The sequence below is a fragment of the Lichenostomus cassidix genome, chromosome 13 (genome assembly GCF_008360975.1).
Source record: "Lichenostomus cassidix isolate B80296 chromosome 13, HeHo_3.0, whole genome shotgun sequence".
Taxonomy (NCBI): domain Eukaryota; kingdom Metazoa; phylum Chordata; class Aves; order Passeriformes; family Meliphagidae; genus Lichenostomus; species Lichenostomus cassidix.
Genome location: NC_139494.1, coordinates 15,235,605 through 15,262,690, shown reverse-complemented (window position 1 = coordinate 15,262,690; position 27,086 = coordinate 15,235,605). Strand labels below are relative to the sequence as shown.

At 60.7% G+C, this 27,086-nt stretch overlaps 3 protein-coding genes across 13 annotated transcripts in view; 2 read left to right on the top strand and 1 right to left on the bottom strand.

Moving 5' to 3' along the window:
* The window catches only part of UIMC1 (ubiquitin interaction motif containing 1), a 40,010-nt gene extending 32,256 nt beyond the window's left edge, over window positions 1-7,754 (top strand). For 3 of the 5 annotated variants that reach the window (XM_085073903.1, XM_085073904.1, XM_085073902.1), the window contains exons 10-13: window positions 3,266-3,344; window positions 4,857-4,977; window positions 6,756-6,819; window positions 7,263-7,754. In XM_085073903.1, coding sequence (XP_084930029.1) covers window positions 3,266-3,344; window positions 4,857-4,977; window positions 6,756-6,819; window positions 7,263-7,516 — 518 coding nt within the window. In that variant the 3' untranslated portion in view covers window positions 7,517-7,754. Of the gene's footprint in view, window positions 1-3,265; window positions 3,353-4,856; window positions 4,979-6,755; window positions 6,820-7,262 lie in introns of those variants that run through there. The other 2 variants (XM_085073905.1, XM_085073907.1) reach the window with 2 other exon arrangements.
* A 621-nt stretch (window positions 7,755-8,375) lies between these two features.
* HK3 (hexokinase 3) lies at window positions 8,376-13,937 on the top strand. Of its 5 annotated transcripts, none has more exons than XM_085073896.1 (19): window positions 8,379-8,598; window positions 8,726-8,884; window positions 9,005-9,059; window positions 9,133-9,295; window positions 9,606-9,754; window positions 9,894-10,028; window positions 10,136-10,400; window positions 10,477-10,660; window positions 10,831-10,986; window positions 11,097-11,330; window positions 11,420-11,724; window positions 11,802-11,941; window positions 12,084-12,203; window positions 12,297-12,392; window positions 12,490-12,613; window positions 12,736-12,919; window positions 13,072-13,227; window positions 13,406-13,639; window positions 13,767-13,937. In XM_085073896.1, exons 1-19 carry the CDS (start codon window positions 8,513-8,515, stop codon window positions 13,903-13,905), a joined length of 3,084 nt encoding a protein of 1,027 aa, XP_084930022.1. In that variant the 5' UTR covers window positions 8,379-8,512; the 3' UTR covers window positions 13,906-13,937. The 5 variants fall into 5 exon arrangements, 3 of the variants coding, with proteins under 3 accessions (XP_084930024.1, XP_084930022.1, XP_084930023.1); XM_085073897.1 differs by having other exon boundaries at window positions 8,380-8,598; window positions 12,514-12,613; XR_014854936.1 differs by lacking the exon at window positions 13,767-13,937 and having other exon boundaries at window positions 8,376-8,598; window positions 12,736-12,909; window positions 13,428-13,570.
* A 63-nt stretch (window positions 13,938-14,000) lies between these two features.
* UNC5A (unc-5 netrin receptor A) lies at window positions 14,001-27,086 on the bottom strand. 3 transcript variants are annotated; one of them, XM_085073899.1, is made up of 16 exons: window positions 26,844-27,086; window positions 18,643-18,864; window positions 18,360-18,503; window positions 18,181-18,284; window positions 17,917-18,097; window positions 17,636-17,803; window positions 17,283-17,447; window positions 17,010-17,198; window positions 16,307-16,606; window positions 16,129-16,216; window positions 15,880-16,048; window positions 15,569-15,802; window positions 15,319-15,468; window positions 15,060-15,224; window positions 14,800-14,975; window positions 14,001-14,591 (listed from the first exon to the last, which is right to left on the bottom strand). In XM_085073899.1, the coding sequence occupies exons 1-16, from the start codon at window positions 26,956-26,958 to the stop codon at window positions 14,432-14,434; spliced, it is 2,730 nt and encodes a 909-aa protein (XP_084930025.1). In that variant the 5' UTR covers window positions 26,959-27,086; the 3' UTR covers window positions 14,001-14,431. The 3 variants fall into 3 exon arrangements, with proteins under 3 accessions (XP_084930025.1, XP_084930027.1, XP_084930026.1); XM_085073901.1 differs by lacking the exon at window positions 26,844-27,086 and adding an exon at window positions 21,232-21,588; XM_085073900.1 differs by lacking the exon at window positions 17,636-17,803.

Sequence of the window (27,086 nt, the reverse complement as noted above, 5' to 3'; positions counted from 1 at the left end):
TTCTGCCCTCTAAGCCATGCCCTGATCTGTTAAGAAAAGATGGCTGCAGTATTCCTTTGGTGCACTTGGTCAGGGGTTCCTGGTCTGTCTTCAGATTTAGTAATTTACTCCTGATGTCTCTTGAATTGCAGTCCTGCAAACTATAGCTGTCAGTGGTTTTCCTTTTAATATTACAAAAGTATGAGTTCTCGCTGGTTTTACTTCTCTTCTTCCTTCTTCTAATCATGCACCAAAGTCTCTCAGTGTTAGGTCTCAGGAGACCAGCTCAGTCTGGCTGATATCTAAGGGCAGGTTTTCCAATGAGCAGCTGGGCAAGATGAGCTACAATCACGTCCCCTATGTACATGGTCGCCCTGGCTGGATGCCCAGATTACCACATACCTGGGCACTATGAAAATCGTATCATGAATTTCCATTTTCCTGTGATCTGAGTAAATAAAAAAGAAGAGCCTGATGTTGTGTTAGCTGCGGAGCAGTCTGGGAAGGGCTCAGGTTCTGGGTTTCCAGCTCAGTGACTGGTGTTAATTCCAAGTGAGCACTGGAGCTGTGGAATTACTGTGCCAGCTCCCTCTTCTTCATGCACTCAACTGAAGGGGCTCACTTGTGTGAAAGGGCTCTGCTGGAGTCACCACATCCATCGCCCGCTGCTGCTGCCAACGCAGGGATCCACTGGTCTCAGTCTGAAAGCAAGTCTTGGCTGCTACTGAGTACAGCAAATACTCTCAAGCTTTGTGATATACTCGATGCCTCTCACCCTCCATCTACATGCATCTGACATCTCCGTTCCCGAGCGAGCCGAGGAAAATGAGGATTTGGTATATCCCTTCCTCGCAAAGGCTCAAATGCAGTCTTGATGCAGCTGTCAGTCTTCAGCAGCAGCACTGGAACTGTTAAAAAGCTCCCGACATCAGTAGAAGTGGCACTGATACGGCAGAAAGAGTAATGGAATGGGTGCAGAGGAAAACTGCATGGCATCTGAGAAGGTACAAGATGCCATGAGCTGGAAACTAATAGATACTGCTCAGAAGTGTCACAGCTGGTAGTGAACACAGGGAGGGAGCTGGTGGGTTGGACCTCAGGTGGGCTGAGCAGGAAGGTGAGGAGCTCAGTGGCTCTGACCTCACAGCTCCATGTGCCAGCCAGACCTGGCAGCCCCAGCAAGTGCCTGGGCTGGATGTGCTGATAGTGAGGCCATACTGGGCAGGGTTTGCTGCTCTTCCCCAGGGTGAATGTTGGAGCCAAACAGGCCAAGGATGACTTGTCAACCAGAAGAAATGCTGAGTGAGGGAAAAGGTCATTCTCAGGCTACAGAGTATGTCTGACCCAGCAAAGAGCATTTTATTTGGGAGAGTTACAGGGCCCCTGTCAGACAAGCGGGTCACCACTGCTCTGTGGTGAGGATTTTCCCTGTGGCAAGTCTTTTCCTGTGTTATGAACCCCCTTCTTGGGGGCAGCCAGTGTGTTTTGGCAGGGGTCATACTGCACAGCTGGCCCTGTTCTCTCTCCTCTGCTGCTTCTTCCAGCAACACAGCTGAGGATCTCCTCCTGGGCAGCTGCAGAGCTAGTCTCAGACACCTCTAATGGGCCCATTATGCCAGATGTGTTCACTGCTTTTGGAAGAAAATAGAACTGATTAACACCTGAGCTGGTGCACAAGGCTCCCGAGACGGTGTTAAAGGAATATTAATGAGCACATGCTGATTTGGAGAGCAGTTCTCACCACGCTGTCAAACACACATGTTGGTAGAGTTCTTGGGAGGCTGGATGGCCTGGGGGGTGGCCATTGTTACCAGTCCTCCTAGTCAGGCTGCCACGTCAGATCTGGGCAAGGCTATGTTAGAGAGAGACATTTGCTATAGTTCCTGTGAGCGATGAGCTGTTGGTATCAGTCATCGCCTATGAGACAATACCCACATCCTAGGAAACGCTTGAGCTTGTTTCTTCAGTGTGGTTATCTCCTATCAGCCCCAACAGCTCCTTAGCACATCGCAGTGCATTGCTGGTTGCAGCTGCAGATCAGTGATTGCTGCTAAAGGAAAGACTGTGTTGCATTGTGGATAGATATTGGGATTGCCCAACACTCGGGAAATGGGGTTTTGCTAAAACTCAGAAGAATTCCCTTTGTTCTGCACAAAATTTTGTGCTTATCTTTCTTTATCACCGATGATGTGCTAGCAATAACAGGTTTGTTGTGCCTATACCTTGGATTCAGACTTTTCTCCTCATAAGCATGGGAAGCAGCATCACCGAGCTGTAAAACAGCTCCCTGCATTGTCCCCTTAGCCAGCGTGCCTGAGAGTGCTTACTGTGACATCTGTTTTGGAGCTGGAGTCTTGAACATCCCTGGTGAAGCAAGCTAAGCTATCTGAAATGTTCCCTGAGGATCTTTGCTGGTGGTATGTCAACAGGAATATGCTGAGAGGAATTCAACTGAAAGGGACAACACTCCAACGTGCTCCCTGCAGATGCCTGCAGAGCCAGTTGGGAAAGGCTGCTTGGGCTTGCTGGGGAACCAGAAATGGTTGAACCCATCATCAGCTGCTCAGCTGGGATGTCCCTGGCTACCCACATGTTGGAGCTTCTGGAGAGCAGCACTGCTCCTGGTAGAGATCTTTATCCAGGGGACTCCCAGGGCTGTCTGTGGACAGTAGCACCGGTCACACAGTTCATGTGGGCAGTGGGAAAGTGATGAGTGTGGGCTAATGGTTGTAACCTCCCCTTTCCTGTGTGAGCTGTGTCCCTCCCCAGCCAGGCTCTCTCTACCACATCTGCAGAAGGTCTGGTGCCTCTGCACAGCCCCTGCCTCAGCTCTGCATCCCCCTGAGCCCACAGCTGGCACTGTTCCTCCCTGCAGCAGGCACGGGAGCCTGGTTTGGCAGGGAGTGGTGCTGTGCTGCTGGAGCAGCTGGATAACACTGCTCCCAGGCTATCATCCTGCTGCTTGTCAGCTTTGAAATTCCTATAAACTACAGACTGTCGATCCAGCTGTTTCTGGCAAGTTAGGTGTGAAATAGTTAGCTGGCTTCCCAGTCTGGGAAAGGTAAATTCTTCAGTATTCCCCCAGGAAGAAAGGACACTTGTCCAGCAGCCTCTTCTGCAGGAAAGACCCTGCTTGTCCCAGTCTGGTGTTTCTTTGCCTCTACCGTCACAGCTGCAGCTTTGAGTGAAAGTGATGGAAACTTGGTGCATTTGGGTATGGTGTGGGGATGGTTTTGGGATGGATGGTGGTAACCCTTTTTGTTAACCCTTTCTGTTTTTCCTCCAGTGCTCACCCGGCATCAGAGAGAGGCAAGAAATAAAGCTGCCAGTGGTGAAAGCAGCCCACCATCCTTAGACATTGACAAGTAAGTAGGTATGCCTGCTTCTCCAAGCTTGTTTCTGTGCTTCTGTTCTAGCTTGATGATGGATGTCATTATTCCTGTACAAATTCTGGCCGTTGGCTTTGTAGCAGTGTTTCCCTAAGAAATTGCTTTTCCTCAGTGCCTCTTGTTGCAGTGCTGGCTATATTTAAACCGAAGCAAGAAGAATTTGCTGTTCTCAGATTGTTTATTTTTGCACTGATTTCCTTTCAGCCCAATCCATGACGGGTCAGGGGCACATGGCTGCTGGGGGGAAGCTGTAACTAAAATGGTGCTAACTCAGCCAGTTTCTGATGGGAGGTTTGAGCTTGGTAACCCCTGGAAAAGAAGAGGCCAGGACATGGAGACTGTCAACATGGCACCTGTAGTGATATTCTTAATTAAATTAGACTTTCAGAATAGCAGTGGCTTTGTTTAATCTCTCTCCATGCAGCCCCTCCTCCTGCCACCCACACAAAGCATCATAAGAGAGGATCTGACAGTAAAATCCCTGCTATGGAAGCAATTTTGCTGTTACAAACAGTGGATGGCAACATCACTAATGGAATTAGGCTAATTATAGAGAGGACAGCTTCTGTTTAGACACATTATCTGGGTAATCAGCACTGACTGGAAAGAAAATACGGGAAAAAGTGCTGCAGAGTTTTGCTCGATGGGGGCTCTCCATATGCATTTTAGAGCCTGGGGTGTTTCACTAAGAGAGTACCACTATTGAACCTAACACAATGTTGCTGGGACTGGTCCCTGGGGGCTTTGTCTCTTCTTGGAGATAGTCCATTCCTGAATGCAGCTCCCCTCCTGAAGAGCCAGTGTCCTCTTCTGCATGGTTCAGTCCCTGCTGAGAGCTGGTGTGGAAGCAAGTGTAGCTGTGTAAATCCATGCCTGACCTTCATCTCCTTTCACCCAGAATAATTTTCTTCCCAAGAACACTCAGTTGTCCTGCATGAGCCTGAGCATCTTCCACCCAAACAAGGGGGTTTGAGAAAGGCTGAGCCAACCCCCAGCAGGAGCATGTGGTCTGCAATTCCTCTCCCTGCATGGCATGATGTAAAATGGAGACAGTGCAGAGAAAGACTTGATTTACTAGTCAGACAAGTTCATCCAGCCCTGGTAAAATGTCTCTCTGATTTAACACACTTGGTTTGCTTTTCAGGCAAAATTTAACTCCCCTTTGCAAAGCCCTTCCACTTCATTTCTGTAGATTTTGACAGGGTGCTTTATGTCTGGGGAGAAATCAGTGGTGTTTGAGATAGTTAGATGAGCAGATTTGATTACCGTCCCGCTGCTGCAGCAGCAGGATACAGAGGAACAGGCGGGGAAAACTGATAATCACTCAGTCTTTGCAATTGGTGCCGGCCTGACCCCACTGAGCGAGACTGGATCTGGTGACACGTCTTCTCCATGGCATGGCCTGGAGGAGGAAAATCACCGCTGGTGTCTGGGAGCCTGGTGCAGGGTGAATCCTAATGCAGTGCTCTGTCCTTTGCTGCCTGGCAGGTGTGAGAAGTGCTACCTCTGTAAGTCACTGGTGCCACTGCTGCAGTATCAGAGGCACGTGGACAGCTGCCTTCAGGCTGCTAGGCAAGCTCAGGGAACCAGGAGGCTGCGAAGAGCCAAGGTGAGGGGTGACCCTGCACACCATCTCCTTTGCTTTGCTCTGGGTGTGGGACTGGGTTGGCAGCAGGAGCGCTTTCCCTGGCTGACAGGGATGAGCTGACCTGATGTAGGAGTGCCTGTCCCTGTGGGCCACTGTGGACAGAGAACTCGTTGCCCTCCTTCCCACGATGCTCTGTGAGACCACGGACTGGTCCCAGGGGTGAGCTAATCCAGCAGAGCTGCCAGAAACCTCTCCAGTGGGCAGGCAGCCAGGGCTGTCCTGCTGCCAGCCAGCCTGCTTCAGTCCTGCAGCCTTCCTTGGCTGAATGTTGATAGAGCGGAGGCCAGCATCAGGATGACAAGCCTATCTGACTCTATCCACAAGCCCATTCCCACAGGGAAGGCTGTGGAGCCAGAGCAGGGGGAATTGCTCAGTCCTGGGAGCAAACGGCAGCATCCCAGGAGAATTGTGGGGGAGGGAGTGCGGTGGAGGTGTGGTGGGTGTGGGGAATGTGCTTTGCTAGAGGAGGTGGGAGGCAGGAGCGTGGGTGGCAGCTGGCTCACAGTCACTCACCAGGTGTCAGCCCCCACCATGCTTCTTCCTGCTTGTGGTGGTCCCAGGGGAGCACAGAGAAGGTCCTTCCAGGCCTTCCTGCTGGTTCCTGCAGGCAAAACCCTAGTGCTGCAGCTTTGCCTGCTCTCAGAAACGTGATTCACGGCATGAAGATGCAACATGATGTCTTAGTTTTGTATAATCCCTTAAATCCATCACAGACCTCAGCCCTTTGGGGATTCAGATGCAAATGATGAGATTTCTGGTTGATGATTTTGGCTGGGATACAGCCAAGCGCTGTGTGGTTCTGAGTACTGCAGGGCATGGCTGGCTTCTGCATGTGACCAGCTCTGCGGGGGCTGTTTGACTCTGTCTCTGTGCCCCACAGCTGGCTGGTGTGTGGGTGCTGCAAGCAGGCACAGTCACAGGGTATGGGGGAAAGATGCTGAAACTAGGGGTCTCTTTGGGAAGGCTCTACAAGGCTCTATGTTACCTCTGGCCCTGCCTTGTGCTGAGGTGGTAGCTCACTGGGGGAACCTGGGCATGGGCTGGGCTGTTGCAGGCTTCCAAGTGGCACTGTTGGGCTTGCAGTTTTCTCCTATGGCCCATTTGGGGGTGATTTGCAGCTCCAACCCTGCAGCCAGGGTGCCAGTGCCTTTCAGAGCAGTTCTGACGGCAGCGAGCAGCCAGGACTTTGCTGGGCCAGTGATGCTCAAAGCAGCCAGACCAAGTGGTCTTCCCCTAGTGTGTATGACCAGCACAGCTGCATCTTCCCAGGGGCAGAGAGAGGGCACAAGGTGTGTTCCTAGTCTGGCTGTGCCCTGAAGAAAGGCCCTTCCCTTGAGCACCAAGCCCAGTACCCTAGGACAGAGTGGGACGAGTCTGCCCTCAGACATGCAGTGCTGGGGGATGTGTGCCAGCTGTGCAAGAGCTCCTGGTGCCCCTGTTTGTCACAGCCCTGTGCTTGCTTGCTGGCTGGGCATGGGGGTGGTGTCCTGTATCCTGGCATCCCTCTTTACCAGGTTCTGCTTGATAGGTTGCTCTCTGCTGCCTCTGCTTGAGCACTAGTTGGGCTGGGCTCGGAGCAATACCCTTCCTGTGGGTGGCTGGAGGTCCTGGATAAGCAGCATTCCCTTTTGTGCCTAGCCTGACCCTGAGGGCAGGGAGAATGAGTGCTCAAGGGGCCATCCTGGCAAAGGGGTTCCTTTGTGGCAGCACTGTGATGGTTGTTCTCCTCTCCTTGGCAGGACACCGGAAAGCAGGAGAGAGGACTCCTCAGGATGCTGGAGCTCTCGGAGAGCAACTCTGAAGGTAGAAAACTCTCTATGCCAGCCTGGCTGGGTCAGGGCTGCCCCTTCCCAGCTCTCCCCTTTTGGCCCTGGCTCAGCCTGGGCTGTTCTGGGAGAGCAAATTCCCCTTGGAAGGATCTGTTCTTTCTGAGCAAAGCAGGAGGCTGTGAGCTTAGCTGGCTGTCAGCATTCACCAGCTGGCTACACACATCCCTGCCAGTACCCACTGGACATATGCCCACTGGACCCACACCAGAGCCCAGAGCGCTTGCAGGGATAGTGGTGTACTCTGAACCATTGCACCAAAACATGTCCAACTTCCTGGAGGATGTGGGAGGCTTCTGCTGTCCCTATCTGTGCACCAGGCCTCCATGGGCCCAAGAAGAGGAGGAGATGAGGGGGGAGAGGTGCTTTTGGCAGCACCCTTGGCTCACACAGAAGGGCTGACCTGTGCTCTTGTTGCAGGTGCTGACGTGGGGGCTCCCCTCACTGGATTAGGAGACCAACAATCCTGTCCCACACTCTCAGCTGCTGAGGGGGAGCCATCTACAGACAGCCCCATCTCCCTTCAGCACCTTCCTTTCCATGTCTCCCCTGCAAAACCCGGCGTCTCCCTGGAAGCCATGGATGGTGTGATGGACTCGGAGCCACGTGTGGCTCTCCGTGCGGGCAGCCAGCAACAGACCAAAGGCTGCCGGCGGAGAAGGCACAAGTTCTGAGGCTGGAGATACTGCAGGGACTCCCGGCAGCTCCCTGTGCCCCAGCGAGGGTTTTCATGGCACCGTACCCCTGCTTCACCTGCAGCCTTTGTCTCCTGCGCCCCTTTTGTATGTTTTATACGACCTGTGCGGGGAGCGCTGGGTGGAGAAGTGACTGTGTGTTTTATAGGTGCCTGTGCAGCTTTGCTCTCTGTTACAGAAATGGAAATATATTTATGTATGTTTTTATGAAACTGCAGCACCACGGCAGAGCTCTGCTGGCTTTCTCTGGGGAATGGGAGGGCGCTGGAGGGAGGAGAGGAGGAGCAGCAGGCGGTGGGTCCCAAATCACACTTCCCCGGGCCTCTCCTGGAGCTGAGGTTGGTGGGGGGAGCTCAGGGACCCCTGGGCAGGAGGCTGCCGTGCCCTGTGCTCGATCTGGCAGCCCAGCACTGACATTCCCAGCCGGGAGTGGCGGAGGGCACCTTGGTGCCAGCTGACAGCCGCAGTCAGCGGATGCAGCGACCAACGGAGCCCGTGTCCCCGTGTCCTTGGTGCTTTCCCTGTCCCCGGGTGGCTCGGCCGTACGCCTCGCACCGGGCCCTGGAGGGACCTGCTCCGCAGGAGCATCCTCACGGGGAATAGGGGAGGGAGACCCATGCCTAATTAATGGGACGAGCTGGTGCGGAACTCATTAAACCCTGGGCTTTAAGCAGCGGTGCCGCCCGGCCGGGAGCGTGGAGCGGAGAGCGGCCCCGCCCGCGGGTGGGGCCCGGAGCGGCGCCGCTCATTGGCTGCGGCGGAGCCGGCCCGCGGCAGAGCGACCAATGGCAGTGCGGGGCGCGGCTGTTGCCAGGGAGACGGCGGCGGCGGCAACGGCCCCGCCCGCGCCGGCACCGGCACCGGCCCCGCACTGGCCCCGCCGCCAACGGCCCCACACCGTCCCCGGCCACCACTGCCTCCACACACCGGTTCTGGCCCCCACCGTCTCCAAACATCTGCCCTGGCTCCGCCGCCATGGGCAGCCGCACCACCCGGCCGAAACCTGGCTGGATGGGGGGGCCGGGCAGAGCACACCATAACCAAGAGGACCGGGGCAACCGGTACGTGGACCAGGGGGTGGCTCCTGCTCTGCGGAGACCGCGGTGGGGCCGGGGATGGGGCCGCGCAGGCTCCCCAGATCACCCAGGTTGTTGCAGGGGAGAGACATCAGCCTCTGGCCTCTTGCAGGTGGTGGACATCCTCTCCTTCCACCTCCCAAGAGCCTGAGCTCGGCCCTATGACCGTGATGGGGCAGAGCTGCCTCCTCCACAACCGCAGAGGCAGTGTGAAGGTAGTGCACAGGGACGACAGTATGGACCCCTCATGGAGCATGGAAGTAGATGCCAGGTGGGATACAGAGCAGGGTACAGGCCCCCCAGCCCTCCTGTGTGCCTGGGCATGGGCAGGCATTTGTCCTGTCCTGCAGGACAGAGCTCACTGGGTGACATGCCACCTCCCTCCATGCAGGATCCTAGTGAACAGTCTGCGGTCCCGCCAGGATGATGGTTCCTCCGTCACGCCGGTAAGGCCAATCCCTGCTCCAGGCATTCCCTGTCCTTTGCCTCTGCACCTCTGCTCTAACACTCCATCCCCAGATACAACGAGCCCTGCGATCACTCAGCATCCCACTGGAGAGGCTGCATATTATGAAGGGCCACATGATACAGGACATGTGCAAGGGGCTGTGCCGCGAGACACACACGCAGGCCAAAGTGCGGATGCTGCCCACCTACATCTGCTCCACTCCCAATGGCACTGGTAAGACAGCTCAGCCTGAGGATATTCTGCTACCTGCAATCCTGCACACCTCACTGCAGTAGGCCCTGGGGGTGCTGGGGAGGGGTAAACCGCTCTTGGGTCAGTTATGGGGTCCATAAGCTTCTCCTCTGCCAGCCCCCAGAGCAGGGGCAATAGCCAGAAGCTTCTTCCCTTGGCCTCTCTGAGAGCCTCAGGCTCTCAGGAACCTCCTCTGTGGGTGAGTGGCTCCCTGGGATAGGGCAAGGAGCAGATTTTAGGGAATCTGCCACAGGGAAGGTCTCTGCCTGACACTGCCTCCGTTCCCCCGTAGAGAAGGGCAACTTTCTGGTGGTGGAGCTGTGCCAGAGCCAGGTCCGGACCCTGTTGGTGACCCTCTACGGAGATGGAAACTTGAGCCCCCAAATGATGTACAAGATCTTTGACATGCCAGAGGGCATCAGGCAGGGCGAGGGGGAAGCGGTATGAAATGGCCGTGGCAAAGGGTGGGTGGTGCTGGGCTGGCCAGCACCACAGAGGCTTGGCAAGTCTCTGGGCTGCCTCCCACAGCCTGGGTACTGGGTAAGGTGAGCAGCTCTTACCCTCAGTCATGACTTTGCAGCTCTTTGACTTCATTGCACAATGTGTGACCCAGTTCCTGGCTGAGACCACCACCCCTGACAACGGGAACTCTGAGGAATACCTTCCCTTAGGCTTTGTCTTCCCCTTCACCTGCAAGCAGACGCAGCTGGACAAGGTGAGGAGGACAGCCCTGTCCCAGGCTGTGACCACAGCACAGCAGAAGCAGGGAGAGGAACCATCCTGGTGCCAGAAGTCAATGGCTCTCTTGCATGCTCTCCACAGGCAGAGCTCATCTCCTGGTCAAAGGGCTTCAGCTGCAGTGGCGTGGTGGGGAACGACGTTGTGCAGCTCCTGCAGGCGGCCATCAATAAGCAGGATCCGGGGGGTGGTGAAACGAGTAGCCGGTGGCTGTCCCCATGGAAGGGCTGGAAATCCTCTGCTGGCCAGCAGCCCCGCGTGCAAGTTGTTGCCCTGATGAATGACACTGTGGGCACCATGATGACCTGCAGCACGGAGGGGAGACCCTGTGAGGTCGCCATGGTCGCGGGTGAGACTTGGGCACCCTGCATGCCCCCCTGGGTGCTGGGGGGCTGCACCTGTGCTCAGTCTCATCATTTCCACAGACAAGGGCTCCAACTGTTGCTTCATGGCCGAGGCATACATGGTGGAGATGGCGGAAGAGACCAGTGGGCGGATGTGTGTCAACACTGAGTGGGGCTGCTTTGGGGATGATGGCACCCTGAATGACATCATCACACCCTTTGATGAATGCGTGGATCGGGAATCTTACAACCCTGGGGAGAAGAGGTGCTCTTGCCCCCATAGAAAGGACAGGCCCTTCAGGGCTCCCCATCTATCCCTGAGCATGTCAGGCCCTGCCAACAGGAGCACACATTCCTCTGTGATGCTCCTGGGTGCTCTTAAAGGGCCAAGGGTGCCAGGGAAGCATGACTGACTCCCATGTGGGCTGCATGCAGGTTTGAGAAGATGGTGGGCACCCTGTATCTGGGGGAGATTGTCCGGCATGCCCTGCTCTACCTGAACAATGAGAAAGCTGTCTTCACTGAGAGCAGTATTTCTGTCCTGAAGGAGAAGGGTATCTTCACGACCCAGCATGTTCTGGACATCATCAAGTGAGTGTCTGAGGACCAGGAGCTGCCGTAGGTGGGAGGATGGGGAGTTATGGATGGGTGTCCCTGGCTGTGAGCTGGTGGACCTGTAAGTGCTGTGATCTGTCTTGCAGCAATGAGGACGGCATGGTTGAAGTGAAGAGGATTCTGGAGTTTATCGGGCTGCAGCCAAGCGAGCGGGATTGCGGCCGGGTGCAGCAGATCTGCCGGGCAGTGATGGGCCGTGCTGCCACGCTCCACGCCACTGGGCTGGCTGCCATCCTCAGCTACATGTGCCAGACCCGGGAAATGGAGCAGCTGATGGTCAACGTGGGGGTGGAAGGAGAATTGTACGAGGGCTACCCCAGGTGATGAGGAGCACAGGGCTCCTAGGGGGGTCCTACCCCAAAGGGATGCCTCACACCCAACCCGCACTATCTTCCTCATCCTCTGGCAGGTTTGAGGAGATCCTGCACAGTGTGTCAAGGCTGCTGTCCCCTGAGTGCTCGACCACCTTCCTGCCCTCGAGAGATGGCTCTGGGCGGGGGGCGGCCATGGTGACAGCAGTGGCTTTGCGCATGCAAGCCCAGCGCCGTCAGGTGAACGAGGTGCTGGCCCCGCTACGGCTCACCCGTGCCGACCTGGATGAAGTCCAGGCACTGATGAGGCAGGAGATGGAGCGGGGCCTGGGTAAAAGCACCCATGCCTCTGCCTCTGTCCGCATGCTGCCCACCTATGTGTGTCACACACCTGATGGCACTGGTAAGGGACAGGGGCACTGGGAATGGGGTGCCAAGGAGGCTGTGGCCCTGCTAATGCACTGTGCTGGCTCCTCACAGAGCAAGGCGACTATCTGGCACTGGACCTCGGGGGGACCAATTTCCGTGTGCTGCTGGTGCGCCTGTCAGAGGAGGGCATCAGCATGGTCAGCGAGATCTATGTCATCCCACCTTCCATCATGCAGGGCTCTGGCGAGGCGGTGAGGCTGAGAACCTGAGACCAACAACTAGGGCGAGGGCATTGCCTCCCTACTTGCTCTCCCTGGGGCTATGATGGGGCTTAGAGAGCCCCTCCAGCATTGCCCCAGCCCAGGCCATGCTGACTGTGGCCACTATCCACAGCTCTTTGACCACATCATAGACTGCATCATAAACTTCCAGATGAAGCAGAACATGATCATGCAGACGCTACCTCTCGGCTTCACATTCTCCTTCCCCTGCCAGCAAGTGGGCCTGGATAAGGTGAGGGGGTGGCTGCAGCACCAGGGTGGTAGGAAGGACCCCAGGATGTGGTGTGAGGCAGCTTCCCGACCCCTGCTCCTGCCACTCTTGCAGGCACTGCTGCTCACCTGGACCAAAGGCTTCAGTGCTTCAAACTGTGTGGGACGGGACGTTGTCCATCTGCTGAGGGAGGCTGCTGAGCGCAAACAGGTAGGGAATGTCTGGTGGCCTGTCCCTGTCCCCATGGTACACCCTGCACCCAGGCAGTGTCAGCCCCAGGAGCTGTGTATGTGCCACTAGGCCACAGGAGTCCCTGTGTCCTGTTTGGCAGCACTTTGGGCTGCAGGTGGTGGCTCTGGTCAACGACACAGTGGGAACCATGATGGCCTGTGGTTATGATGACCCCAAATGTGAAATCGGCCTCATTGTGGGTGAGGAGCACCTCTGCATCCAGGAGGTCCCCCATCCCCTCACCAACCCTCTACCCCATATGGCATGGCCACATGCCTCTGCCAGAGCTGCAATGGGGGTGACACCAGCATGGGGCCCACAGGGACAGGGACCAATGCCTGTTACATGGAGGAGATGAAGAACGTGGGCACTCTGGAGGGGGACCAGGGCCGCATGTGCATCAACATGGAGTGGGGGGGCTTTGGGGACAACGGCTGCCTAGACCGCATCTTCACTGACTTCGACAAGACGGTGGACAAGAGCACCATCAACCCAGGCAAGCAGAGGTGGGTGAGGGCATCCAGTGGGATGAGCAGGCTGATCTCTGGGTGGGAACAGGGCTGCAGGTGGGGGGGTGAGCCCCATGAGGACTCTGCCAGCACCGGCAGAGGGGGTGGGAGTGGGTGGCTGTGCCCAACTGAGGCTGTGACTCGGGTAGGTTTGAGAAGCTCGTCAGCGGTATGTACCTGGGCGAGATTGTGCGTCAGATCCTGCTGGTGATGAAAGAGAAGCAGCTCTTGTTCCAAGGCAGAGCCTGCACCAAACTCCAGACCAAGAACATCTTCCCAACCAAGTTCCTCTCTACCATCGAGCTGTGAGTGTTGGGTTCTGGGGGGTTCCCTGAACCCAGGGTGGGGGTATCAGAACCCTGGGAGAGGGGCCAGGCTACACTGATGTGGCACAGGTAGGGTGATGGCACCTGCACCTTAAGGGATGGGGACAGTGATGGGGATGGGGACTCTGCTGCTAACAGTGGCACTGGTCCGGAGCAGCAATGGGCTCGCCCTGCGGCAGATACGGGCCATCCTGCAGGAATTGGAGCTTGATGCCAGCTTTGAGGACAGCGTGCTGATGCGGGAAGTGTGCCAGGTCGTGTCCCTGCGGGCGGCCCAGCTCTGCGCTGCTGGCTTGGCTGCTGTGGTGGAGAAGATACGGGAGAACCGGGGCCTGAACCAACTCTCTTGCACTGTTGGGGTGGATGGCACCTTGTACAAGCTGCACCCATGGTGAGTGAGGCCAGGGATGGCAGACACCCACTGAGGATCCTTGCCCTGTGCAGGGGTCTGTGGTGGGAGGCACGGTATGCATGCAGTGGGGGCATCAGTCCTCACCCACCCCTCCTATCCTGCCTAGCTTCTCCAAAAACCTCCAGCAGACACTGAAGGAGCTGGCACCCAACTGCAATATCACCTTCCTGCTATCGGAGGATGGCTCAGGGAAAGGAGCTGCGCTTGTGGCAGCCGTGGCTTGTCGCGCTGCCAGTGGGCAATAAGCCAGCACCCCAATAAAGCTTCTTGCTTCGCACCTCTGATTTCTGGGGAGATCATGAGGGGCGTGGGGCAGCGTATGGCCGGGCACAGCCCCACATAGCAATATATATCGAATTTATTTACATTCACGTCCGGCAGACCCCCCGCCCGCGGCACCGCTATGTACATAAGGCCAAGTGTAAATACTTGAATGCACTTAATACAGAATTAAAAAAACGGGCTTTACACAACACGGCACGGGGCCCGGGGCCACCCGGCCCCACACGCAGACAGCACGACGGCACTGCACGCACGACGCACACCCAGTGCCCCCCGAGTCCCCCACCATGGGGCTCTGGGACCCCCGGGGCTGAGCTGAGTCCTGCTGCCACAGTGCTGGAGGGGCCTGACTGCCGAGAGGCAGCAGAATCCTGCCATGCCAAGTGGGCCAGGCAGCCCTCCCCGTGCACTGTGGGGCAATAGGAGCCTGGTGGGCCAGCCAGGGCCCCTCCCAGCCCCATGGTGGTGGTCCCCTGGGACCCACAATGCTCAGCACTCAGCCTCGGAGAAGAGGGCACCGTCCTGCTTGCCGACCTCGGCCACGGCAGCAGCCAGCTGGGAGAGGTTGCCGTTGGGGAAGTGCCGTGCTTCCCACAGGTTGAGGATCATGGCTGTGGGGCTGGCCTTCGAGGCGAAGAAGCTGAGATGGCTGGAAGGGGACAGAGGGACCATGTCAGGGCACAGGGAGGGCTCCACATCCAGGTACCAGCCCCGTGTTAGCCTCACCTTGTGCAGCATCTCGCTCCCAGGACCCCACAGCATTCCAGCATCCATCCATAGCTGCAGGATGAGGCCAGAACCCCAGTCCCCACCCACCAAGCCATGCCACCCCCAGCACTGTCCTGAGCCTGGGTTACCTGTCGAGGTTGAGCTTCTGTGCCAGTGTCCTCCAGTCAGCCCCCCGTGTGCCTGGTGGGTCCAGGCTGCTGATGATCTTTTGGCGGATGAGGAAGGGGATCTTGAAGGCACTGGGACCCACCAGAGCAGGGGTGCCCACCTCATCGGGGACCAGCCAGTCTGAAAACCTCGTGTCCTAGGGGAGAGCACCAGTGGGGAGGGAGAGGGATGTGAGGAAACCCTATGGCCACCCCTGGGAGCGCCCCTGCCCTGCCCTCACCTTGGCGATGTTGAAGTTGACGGTGAAGCTCTGCCCGTCTCCCTCCACCTGCCAGACCCAGATCTTACAGGCCAGCTCACAGGTGCTGGTGCTCAGGCGCTCCAGGGTGAAGGTGCAGTGCAGGAAGGGCTGCAGCCCACTCCAGATGTGGTAGAAGGGGATCTCCTGCAGTGAGGTGACAGAGCTAGGGGTGTCAGAGTGGCAGGGACACCCCCTTGCACCTCTACCCCCATCTCCACAGACCGGCCAGACTCCTCACCTGGTAGCTGGCGAGGAGCTTGCTCTTCCAGAGGGAGCTGGGCATATCATGGATGGAGAGGCGCAGGTTGTGGTAGCTGTCCTTGAAGTGCAGCACCCGGGGGGCTCCGATCAGCTGCCCCCCCAGCTGCTTCTCCAGCTGGATCACCTCCTGCCAGCACAAGCAGCAGTCAGGCAGGAGATGCCGCACACCAGGAGCGCAGCTCTTGCTCCAAGCCAGGATGGGCATGGCACGCTGGGGACCCTGGTACCTTGAGGACATCCTGGGTGTCACTGAGGCAGTAGACGCGGATGTTGTACTCAAGCGAGGGGCAGGCGGCCGGCGCGAACAGGACCAGCTTGAGGCGCTTGGAGGCCGCCATGCTGAGGGACTCCCCAACCAGGGCGAAGCGCCCCAGCTGCTCTGTGAACACGTAGCAAGCCTGCGCTTCCAGCTGGCAGTAGTACAGCTCCGTGCACGGCTCAGCGCCCAGCTGCAGCACGTCCTGCGGCACCGAGGCAGAGATGCACCTCAGCCGTGGCTGTCCCTCCTCCATCCCTGAAACCCCTCACCCCCGCTCACCTCCCACGTGCCCTCGCATGACTGCTTCTTCAGCCGGATGCTCCAGTTCTCAGCACTGGCTTCCACGCAGTGGCCCATGGCCAGGATGGCGGGGCGAGTGAGGAGGACCCCGGGGGGGCCACAGCTGACAATGGGGCTCAGCAGCGTCTGGCAGCCGGCCAGGGGCAGCCTGGGGCAGCGACAGGGACAGCTGAGTCAGGACAGACTCCCCCTCCAACAGCCCTGTGCCCCAGCAGCCCCAGCACCTACCTCACCTCCTCCTGCTTGTGCAGGGTCAGGTAGACCTCGTAGATCTTCCCCCGCGGGATGGCATCAGGTGGGATGAGCAGGCTGATCCCTGGGGGGAATGGGGGTACAGGCAGGGGGTGAGCCCCATGAGGACCCTGCCTGCACCAGGCAGTGCTCTGGACCCCCCACCTCACCGTACCTGTGTTGGGGATCATCAGCCGCCCCCCCAAGAAGTTGAAGGTGCCATAGGCCATGTTGTTGGTGCCTCGGGGCAGGGAGCGAAAGTAGCTCTGGGTGGAGAGCCGGGCCACGAAGTCGGCACCCTCGGCGGCAGGTGAGCTGTGGTGCAGCGTGTGCCGCCCAGCACCCAGCGGGCTCAGCAGGTGCCCGTTGGGCAGCTGGAGCTTGGCAGGGCCATCCTGGCGTGGGCAGAGCGAGCCCTGGTAGGTCATGGTGGTGGTGCTGAGGTCTGGCTGGATGGTGAGCAGGCTGGGGTTGTCTGCAGCACAGAGCAAGCGACCGTGGCACTGGGGCAAGGCAGGAACAGGGGGTCCCCACCGGTGGTGCAAGGGTACAGTCAGCCCCAGAGGGCGTGGAGCACACAATCCCTGCCCCATAGTGAGGACCTTATAGCGTGCACAGCCACCTCTTGGGATCTGACCCTATGTGGCACAGAGCACTGACCTGAGTCAGGGACTCTAAGATACAGAGTCCCTGTCTCTAGGTCAGGGATCACCTAAGGCAAAGAATCCCCACTCAAGACCAGGGACCCCACAGGGCACAGAACCCCACCCAAGGATGCCCTGTAGCAGACAGCCCTTGCCCAGGGACCCCCTGGTAGGTATGGTGGGTCCAAGGGACAGTCCCATTGTGGGTGTACTGTCCCTGCAACACTCACTCACCAGCTTTGCTGGGTTTGATGCTGACGGGCTGGAAGCCGGCAGTGAGGATGGAGGAATCGGCCACATCAGCATCCAGGCCCCCCTTCTTGCGGCAGTACACCAGCACCCCCACCAGCAACAGCAGCACCAGGCACACGGCCACAGCCACCAGCCCCACATACAGTGCTACATCCTCTGCACCGGAGGCAACTGTGTGGGGCAGGGCATCAGCACACGTGGCCATGCCCTGTCCTCTCTCCCAGGGGACGACCCCGCCATCCCCACTGTACTCACCATGGGTGCACAGCTCAGAGGTGCAGTTGCGGGTGTCCAGCTCTGGGCCGTGACAATCCCGACCTCCATTGCGTGGCGCTGGCTCCGAACACTCCCGGCTGCGCCAGTGGGTGCATTCGGCCCCACACTCCGACCACTTGCTCCACTCCGACCAGGCGCCGTCCACTGTGGGCACAGCCTGGGGTCAGCACCCTGCTGCCACCCCCCTTCCCTGCCCCGGGGCTGGCAGAGACGGACACATAGGGGAATTGGAGGACAAGACACCTGATGGGGACAGGGACTGCAATGGGCGCAGTGGGGAGTGCAGCAGCGGCACGACGTGGCGGTGGCAGTGCCCCGAGCAGGGCGGGTACCTGGGCAGAGGGTGGTGCAGGCGGTTTTCTGCACATTTTGGCCCTCACAGAAAGCACCCCCATTGAGGGGTGTGGGGTTGGTGCACGTCCGGCTCCGCTTCTGCCAGCCCCGTCCACAGCTGGTGCTGCAGCCTGACCACTGCGTCCACGTCGACCAGCCGCCGTTCACTGGGTGGAGATGGACCTGTCAGCGCCCTGCAACTAAGGGTATGCAGGGAGGGACAGGACAGGGAGGGTGACACCAGGGTAGCACGGCAGGGACTGGCGTGGAGGGGCCATACCATAGACAGTGATGGCAGCAGAGGCGCTGCGGCGACGGGCCACGATGTTTTTAGCCACGCAGGTGTAGTTGGCCGTGTCGGCCAGGCGGGCCTGACGCAGCACCAGGCTGTGCTCTGGTGTCACATAGACATTGGCGTCCAGTTCTGGGTCCACCAGCTCCTCATTGCGCAGCCACTCCACCTGCAGGGCACAGGGACATCACTGGGTGCCTGCCCGGGAGCACACACAGCATCCTCCTGTCCTGCCCAGCTCCAGGGACCCACCTCGGCAGGGGGGATGCCCTCGGGAGGGCGGCATGGCAGCACAATGCCCTGCTCAATGGAGACTTCTCTGGCTGTTGGCTCCTGCTCAAAGTTCTTGCGCAGATCTGGGGAGGCACTGGGGTGAGATGGGGGCTGGGGCCAGTGCCCTGCACTCCATCCAGGCACCCACAGACACTCACAGGCAATGCGAACAAAGGCTTTCTGGCTCTTGGTGGTGCCAGAGGAGCTCCAGGCCACGCACTGGCACCAGTATTCCTCCAGCCCAAAGATCTTCTCCACTTGCTGGCGGGTGACCTCAATGCGCACTTCCATCACTGGCAGCCCTGGGAATGGAGAGTGGCACGTCACTCTGGCATGCCAGGAGCTGTCCCCATGGGCCCAGCCCCATGCAAGCCCTGCCACGAGTGGCACACGTGGCTTCCCAGGAGTGGGGCTGGCACTGTCCCTCCTGCCGGTGCTCACCAGTGCTGTGGTCAGTGCTGTGCTGTGTAACGTGGTCACCTTGGTGCACCCACTCGCCATTGCACTTGAAGTAGATCTGGGTGGCAGGGGTGGCACGGCAGGCCAGGCTCACTGCCTTGTTCTTCACAATGTAGACATCCTCCGGCTCCAGCTGGAAGTGCGGCAGCAGGTCCGGTGATGCGCCAGATGCTGGGTTGGCCACAGTCGCGCTTTGCTGAGCACCTGTGGGGAGATGGGGCTTGGCCACCTCCAGCATGCCCTGCCCGGGACATCGCCCACCCCAGCACAGCCACATGCCACTGGTCCCGTGCCTCCCCACTGTCCCCTCCACCAGCAGTGCAGCAGACCTTTCCAACCCCGCCATCCATCAGGAAAAGCAGCCACGCAGTGGCTGCGCCTGCTGAACCTTTGCCGATCCCTCATGTCCACACTTAGCACTAATGAAAAGGAAATGTAGTGTGACCAACAAGGGCCATTGCTCATGCTTCCAGGGCGCCTGCCACCCCCTTCTCCAGCACACTGTGAGGCACTGACCGGGGCCACATCCTGCTCTGCTGCACCCTGGGGTGGCACAGGGATGCTGGACAAGTCATGGTGACATGGCAGGGTGGCACGGCAATGCAACCCATCCTGTGCCACTGACATGCTAACATAGCACACGGGGACTGGGTCTACCCAGGGCAGTGAGGATAGCTCAGGGGTGCTCACACATGCCCCCATGGGCACAGCAGTGCTGGGGACATGACATATGGCACAGTCCTATATCCCCCAACCCCGACAAGACCAGGTGCCCCTGCTCCCCCCACCCCACCGGTGTCTGCTGCGGAAAGAGTTAATAAACCAGGGCCCTAAATAAGCATTTGATTAACAAACGATAAAATAGCGATTGTGTCACTGAATGAAGCTGTAATTGCTGCTGCTAATTGGCTGGTTAGGATTTAATAAGCAATTAAATGGGATGGAATGCGCAGTAATTAAGTGCCTTCGTTTGGCAACCACCAGCCACTCCCCATGTGCCCATGGGACCCCTCTGCCCGTGCCCACCCCGGCTGGTTCCCGCCTGGCACAGCCGCCTGCATGACGGGAACGCGAGCGACACGGGGGTCCCTTGGGCCCTGCCTGAGTCCCCCAGGGAGGCTCCAGACCCTGCTGCTCCCCCCAGCTGGCTCAGGCCCCTCGGAGCCGGGGAGTGGGTGCCGACTAGCCCGCCGCGATGCCCGCCGGGACGGGCAAGGTGCGGCAGCTAATTTACGCGGGGAAGATAAACGGCGACCATAACGCGCCGGTTATTACCCCATCAGCACTTTTACAATGTCACTGGCAATTAATTTAATTAAAACTCCTGTCGGGGATATACAGGCATTTCATATTTCACTGGTTTAACGACCCCCCCAGCCGCAGCCTGGGGCCCGCCCGGGGGGTCACGGCACGGACAGGCGCTGCGGTCCCCGGCACGGTGCCGTCCCTGTGCCGGCTGCAGCACAGCCCGCCGCATCACCCTCGGGTCCCGCTGCTGCTCGGGCACCCCGGGTGTCCACACTGCACTACCCATGCCGGCACGTGGGCACTGGGTAAATAAACCCAATTTATTTATGAAATGCCATGTTTGCTGCTGCACAGCACCACGCCTGCCTCCCGCCCGGGCGGCTGTGGCAGACGCGCCGGGTGAACTGTGCTGCGGGACCAGCTTTTTAATCACACGTGAAATGAGTACAGCGATTGCCGAGCTGCGTGTCTATCCATCACGGCTGAGTGGAGGGGCGCAGGAAGCCTGAGACCAGAAGCAAGGCATAGGGGAAGCAGGATGGGTATGGAGCCCCCCCAGCTGCCCACCCAAGTGGGGCGTTGGGTGCCTTGTGGGCAAGGCGGGGGGAGCATGGGCAGCAAACAGAGCTGGGGATGTGCAGTGAGAGGCAGAGCTGGGGTGCTGCCCAGACCTGGATGTCCTGTGGGTGAGCACCATGCCAGGCACTGGTGAGGATCTGTGCCGTGGTGTGGGCATGGATGGAGCCATGTGGTGCAGCCGAGAGGCTGGCGCTGACCTGGAGCCCCATGAGGGTGCAGGGGGGTTGAGGTCTGTGTGCCCCACGCACCACAGGCACCCCATCCATGACAGGTACCCAACACACTGTGGCCCTGCATGCACTATGAGCACCCCACACACCCTGCAACCATCCAATAGACCGTGGCCACCCCACGCATCACAGCTATGCCAAACACCTCGGGGATCTCACGCACTGTGGATGCCACACTCAGTGGGTGCCTCACTTCCCGTGGGCTCCCCAAGCTCTGCAGCCACCTCCATGCACTGTGGGTCCCCCATATCCTGTTCTCCCCCCACGCCACAGACATTTTACACAGCGTGGGCATCTCCCACACCACAAACACTCCACACAGCACGGGCACCCCGCACCCCATTGGTGCCCCATGCTCTGCAGTCACCCCCATGCACTGCCAGCTCCCCGCGTCCTGTGGGCCCCCCCACAGCGTGGCACCCCCAGCCCGTGGGTGCGGGCTCAGCGTGGGCACCCTGTGGGCAGTGGCCCCCCACGTGGCGCGTGCCGGCTCCCGCATCCGCCTCGCGCTCACCTGCCGCTGCGTTGTCATGGAAACAGGCGAGATGCTTATGTCACCTTGGCAAAGGGAACCGGGGAACTTCGGCGGGGACGGGGAACAAGGGGACAGGGGCGGGGCGATGGGTTCCACACACCCCTCGCCCTCCCTCACCGTGGCAGGGCACAGCCTCGGCCGCTCTCCCTGCAGCCAAATGGGGTGATTGGGAGCACAGTTTGCTCCAGCGCCGATAAATCCCAGCCAGTAAAGTCGGTGCATTAAGCAGGGCTTTAATATCAATTATCCCTCAAACACGTGGGCTAACGAGTGGTGCCTGGTGAAGAGGCAGGGTGGTGGGCTGGGGAGCAGGTCTGCGACACCACCTCAGGGTGCAGAGGGGATGGGGACACCCCGCTGTGAGCTCTGAGCACTCGCCCTCATCCCAGCACTGTGGGACTCCCAGCTGCTCCTGGCCCCCTCCCCATGTACGCAGCTCCCCCTTTTCCTTGTGCCCTACCACTGGTACCCCAGGTAGCCACACAGCCTCCCATTGTAGCACCTGGGCCCCCCAGCAGCAGAAACACCAGGTGTACTGATGTTACTGGACAAGGAGAGACTACAGGACACCACACTGCCCAGTTTTGGGGGGGGGGTGGCACTGATAGAACCCACCAGGCGCCCGCGGGTGCCCCCAGTCTGGTCCTTCTGGTCCTCAAGGGGCTGTTCCTGCCTGGGTGCCAGTGCCACGGTCCCCAGTGGTGCCAGGAGCAGCCTGGCGGGTGCCTCTGTGCCTGCCGCGGGGAGACACTGAGAAGGTCAGCGTGTTCTTGGCGAGGAGAGGCTGCCCGCCGCTGGCTGCGGCAGCTCCAGCCCCGGCACGGCCGGTGGGTGCCCGAGTGGCACAGCTGCCCCTGGGGGGAAGCAGGTGGCTGCCTGCAGTGGGACAGAACTCCGATGGCACGGATCTGTCTGAACACTGCTGCCCACCACATCAGTCACCCCATCATCCCACCCCATCCTCCCTCTGCCCCCAGCCCCTGCATGCTCCCCTACCTCCTACTGCCACTCTGGGGGTCCCCGCTGATAACACTTGCCTCCACCACTGCGGCCCTCTGGACCTCCCCGAATCCCTGTGGGCTTTGCAGCCAGCAGCTTCACTCCCAGCTGGTACCCCATCCATCGTGTCCATGCCAGGCCTTGCACACCATTAACATGAAAGATTTCCTCTCACTTTGCCGGCGCTCGGCCTGTGCCCCAGCAGCAGGTAATTAAGGCCATAATTGCTGCTGATTGCTCCTGCCTTAACGAGGGAAGGGTGGGCATCAGGGGGAGGGCAGAGGGTGCCCATCTGTTCTCAGGGGAGACTGAGGGTGCCAACCCTGCATGCAGGGGTCCCCATCGCTGGCACTTTGCTCTCTGCAGGGTGCAGAGAAGGGAATTGGCACAATTCACCACAATCAAAAAGCTTGTCTGAGGCTTTGAGCTGGGTACCATCCTGCTGGGAGAGGCTGGCTCTGAGCCATGATGAGCTAGTGCTGCCTCTGGGAGACCCCCAGCCACTGGCCACGGCACTGCCCAGCACTGCCCAGCTGCTCCAACCCTCATCTGAGGCATCAGGACATCGTCAAACGCTCCCCCTGCACCCACCTCTCCACCCCACACAGTCCCACGGCAACGCCAGGCGGGTGCCAGTGCCAGCCCCGGCTGGGCAGGGAGCCAGCAGGGTCGGATGCCAATGCTGGGCAACAGAACCTGGCTCCTGGCCAGGCTGGCGCGTGCTGAGCACTGGGGACCATGCGACTATGGGCACATGGTGCCAACGTGTCCCCCCACGCTCCAATGAGCGTGGTGCCCCCGGGGGTGTTTCTGCCTGTCCTGGGACCCTGTCCCCAATTTTCTGGCATGTCCCCACAAGCTGGCCATTGTCCGTGCCCCTCAGTCGTGTGTCCCACGTGTGCTAGCCCTTCGGCCACGCGGGAGGCTGGGTGGAGGTTCCTGTCTCCCGGTGAGTGCCTGGCAGCGTCTGGGCGCTGATGAAGCGAGTGCTGGTTGTGAATGAATTAGGCGGGTTTGCATGACAATGGAGCTGCCTAATTACGGATTTGAGCTGATACTGCTCTCCCCATTACATGCAATTAGCATGTGCCAGGGCGGGCAGGGCTCCCAGCGCCCGCCCAGGGCTGCACGGCCTGGCCGTGCCCACGCTGTGCCCTCACATGGCCCGTGTTATACCATGCCCGGGGTCTGGGGACAATAGTGCCAGTGCCACCAAAGGCAGCCGGGGATAGCAGCCCCTCCCCAGGGAGCACCTCTGCCTGCTTGGGGGTTACCAGCCCCGGCACCCAGTGCTGGGCACTCTTCTCCAGGCGCACACAGAGCCGGGGCTGAGAGGGGACAGGCTGAGAGGGGTCATGTTCCCTACCAGCTCTGGGTACCTGAAGAGCCCCACAGACCCCAGACCGTCTGTGCCAGCAGGACTCGTGCCAACACACCTGCCAGCTGCTCTCAGCGGCACGGCATGGGGAAAGGGTCCCGTTCTCAGTGGAAGATGAGGAGGTCCCCCAGCCCAGTCTAGCACTGGGATGGTGGGGGACACATGACTGGCCCCATGCAACGTGTGGGAACTGTCGCCGGGGTCCTGATCCCGGGAAGCCGAGTGGGTTTCCTGGCTCTCCTTTAATTGATAGTGAGAAGCAAAAGCTATGGCCAAGCCCTGGCCCTGCCAGGAGGAGTGTCAAGGTCACCCTCAGTCCTGCATCCCACCGGAACGGGCAGGGGACAGCCGTCCCAGGTGCCAGGGTCCAACCCCAGTCTCTCCCCTCCCACTCACGGGTGTCACGAGGTGATGACGGCAGCCCTGGGACCTCACAACCCTGTGGCAGCAAGGGCTGGCTGAGGGATCTGGGACCTGAGAACCCCATCCTGCAGGAGCCCCTGCAGAGCAGGGTCTGGGGGCCCATGGGGAGCAATCTGCCTGACACCCACCCGGGAGCAGCACCCAAAGAGCCAGCAGACGGTAGAGCCAAGGGGTACTGGGCAACTGGGATTGACTGGGTGAGGACAGGGTCCCAGTGTGCCCAGTCTGGAGCCAGCCCACCCCAGCCTAGCCACGGGCAGACATGCAGTACATGGACCAGCTATAGTGCTGACAGACAGAGCAGTGCGGGCACGGAGGGTGCACCCCTGGGCACAGGGAAGGGGGAACAGTGGGACATGCAAGCACCCAGTCCCCATGCCAGCATCCCTTGGGCACCGGCATCAGTTAACAAGGTGGTCTCGTGTGCTGCTGGCCACCCGCGTGGGTCAGGCTATGAGGTGCCTGCAGTGACTCCGGCGGTGCCCAGCCCCTGGTGGCACCGTCAGCGTCCCGATTCCCTCCCGCAAGCACCTGCCAGGCTCCGCACGGTTTGATGTAGTGCCAGCCCCGCGTGGCACCGAGCCAGAACAAACAGCCCTGGGCAGGCTGCGTCTGCCGCGTGCTCGTGCTGACAGCCGGCACGGCAGCTTCCCGGTGCCCGCGCACGCCAGCCCTGCCCGCCGCCCTGCCCTCCTGCCCGCCCCACGGAGCCACCAGTGCCCAGCCAGGCACACGTTGTGGGGTGCTGTATGATGCAACGACCTGGGTTGCCAGGCTGCGGGGCATCAGGCTGTGGAGTGCAGTGGTTGGGAGCTGTTTGCTGGAGCCTGGGGGTCCCTGGCAGCCTGGTGAAGTCAGCAGCACAACGTGGTTTGTGCACGGTTAGAGCAGAGTCCGTAGCCCCGACCAGAGAAGCTGGGGCAGGAGCCGCTGTGCGGCTGGGGCAGGAGATGCACCGGGGCCTGGCACTGGCTGCAGCGATGCCAAGGAGAAGGGCCCACGGCACAGCTGGGCCAGGGGTAGCTCTTGGGAAGGTCTCTGCCCCTCTGTTCTTGCCTACCAGTGCAGCAGCCGAGCAGGACAGTCTCCCCACCTCGGAAGCTCACCCCTCACTGCTGCCCACAGGTGAGCCCCGGTCCTCGCTGCTGCTCTCGCCATTCCCCCGCAGGCACCAGCCAGACTGGACAGCCTACAACCAAGGATGCTGCTCCACCAGCAGGCAGGGGCCATTTGCCGGGACACCTGGGCTCCCTACCCTCAGCCGGCGGCTGGGTGACCCCAGTAATGGGAGCCGTGCCATGCCATGCTGTGCCATGCCTTGCCAGGCTGGAACAGAGGCCCAGCCCTGCCCCGTTTGTGCCAAACAGTGGCTGTGCAGGTGACTGGGCTCAGTCGCGCCGCGGCCGGCTGTGAGCTGCCTGCCAAGCGAGCGATGGGGACCAGCACCACACCACACCGCCTGAGCCGGTGCTGGCACTGCCGGGCTCCCCACTCCTCCTGTCGCAGGGCTGGCGTGGGGTGCTCCGGTGCACCCCCTGCCCTTCTGCCCCCCATCTCCATCCATCCTCACAATTCCCACGGGGGCCATGAGGACAGCCGTGGTCCATGCCCAGCCGGGCTTCAGTACCCACAGCACTCTCCACATCGAGTCCCCTACACCCAAAGGGTGCCCACCCACCGCGCCGGCTCTGCAGCGTCCCCCTGCAGACGGGGCCATGCTGGGAACGCAGAGTCCCTGGGGATGCCCAGACGGTTGCGGGGAGCACTAGGGCTGCTGCCCGTCTGGGTGTCTGCTGTGCTCACCAACACAGTGAGGCCAGGCTAGGGGACATCTCCGCTGGCGGGTGGAGGGTCAGCGGGCTGGGACCCTCGGGCACAGAGGGGGAGTCCCCCCCCCGGACCCCCCGCAGAGCTCACGTCCAGCCTCGCGCAGCTCCCCGCCCCCAGCCTGGTCCTTTGTCTGCAGCCGCCACATCCCGTCTGCCGTGACACCTGCCAGCGGCCGCCAGCCCCGGGCACCCACCGTACTCCCGGACCCCCGACCCACGGACCGGCCGCCGGAGCGATCAAGCCCTGAGAGTCCACTCGGCCGCTCCCGCTCCCGCCGGGTCCTGCCCGGGGGGGCGTTGCCGGGGGCAGCCGTGCTCCGGACAGTCCGCGTCTGCAGCACCGCCGATACAGTCCCGCATACCCCCCGCGTCACGACCACCCACGCGCACCCCCGCCGCTTGACGGCATCCTCCGGGCTATCCCGTCTCCGCGGTCCCCCGTGTCCCGGCCAAGTGATGGGGACAGCAGGAACACTGTGTCAGCGGCAGGGATGCTGTGCGTGGGGCAGGGACACCACGCGTGGGGCAGGTGCGCTGCGGACACCCCTGCCCGGCGCTGGTGGGGCCCCGGGGGAGTGGAGCCGTGCCGGCGAGGCGGGGAGCGCCAGACCCCCCAGCGCGGGCAGCGTCCGGGGCAACGCCAGCCGGGCACGAGTGTGCGGCCACGCTTGGGCAAGGGGCGGGGGGCGGCAGTGTCCGCCGTGGGGCGGGGGGCACATCTCCTGTCCGGGAGGGCGCCCCACCAGCACCCCAACATCCCTCAGCCAGCGGGCATCCCTCACGGCGGACGAACGGCCCCCGTCCCCGGGAGAGTACCGGCGCCCCGCAGGACGCCCACCCGCGGCCGCTCCCCGGGTGACCTTGCCCGGCGCCCAGTCCCGGTGCTGGGTCCCCGCCGCTCCGCCGGTCCCCCCACCTCCCGCCCAGAGCGCGGTGCCCGCGGGGGGCGCGCGGTGACTCACCGGCGGCGGCGAGCAGGGCAGCTGCGAGCAGGGCACCGAGCGGCCCCGGCGCGGTGGCGGCAGCGGCGGCGGCGGCGGCGGGGGGGGCCCGGCGGCGGGGCGGCCGCGCACCCATGGCGCGCCCCGCGGAGCGCTGCGGGGCGAGGGAGCAGGGCGGGCCGCGCTCCGCGCCGCCCTCAGCGGGCCATGGCGCCCCCGCCACCGCCACCGGCCCCGCCGCGGCTGCCGCCCGCCGCCGCGCCG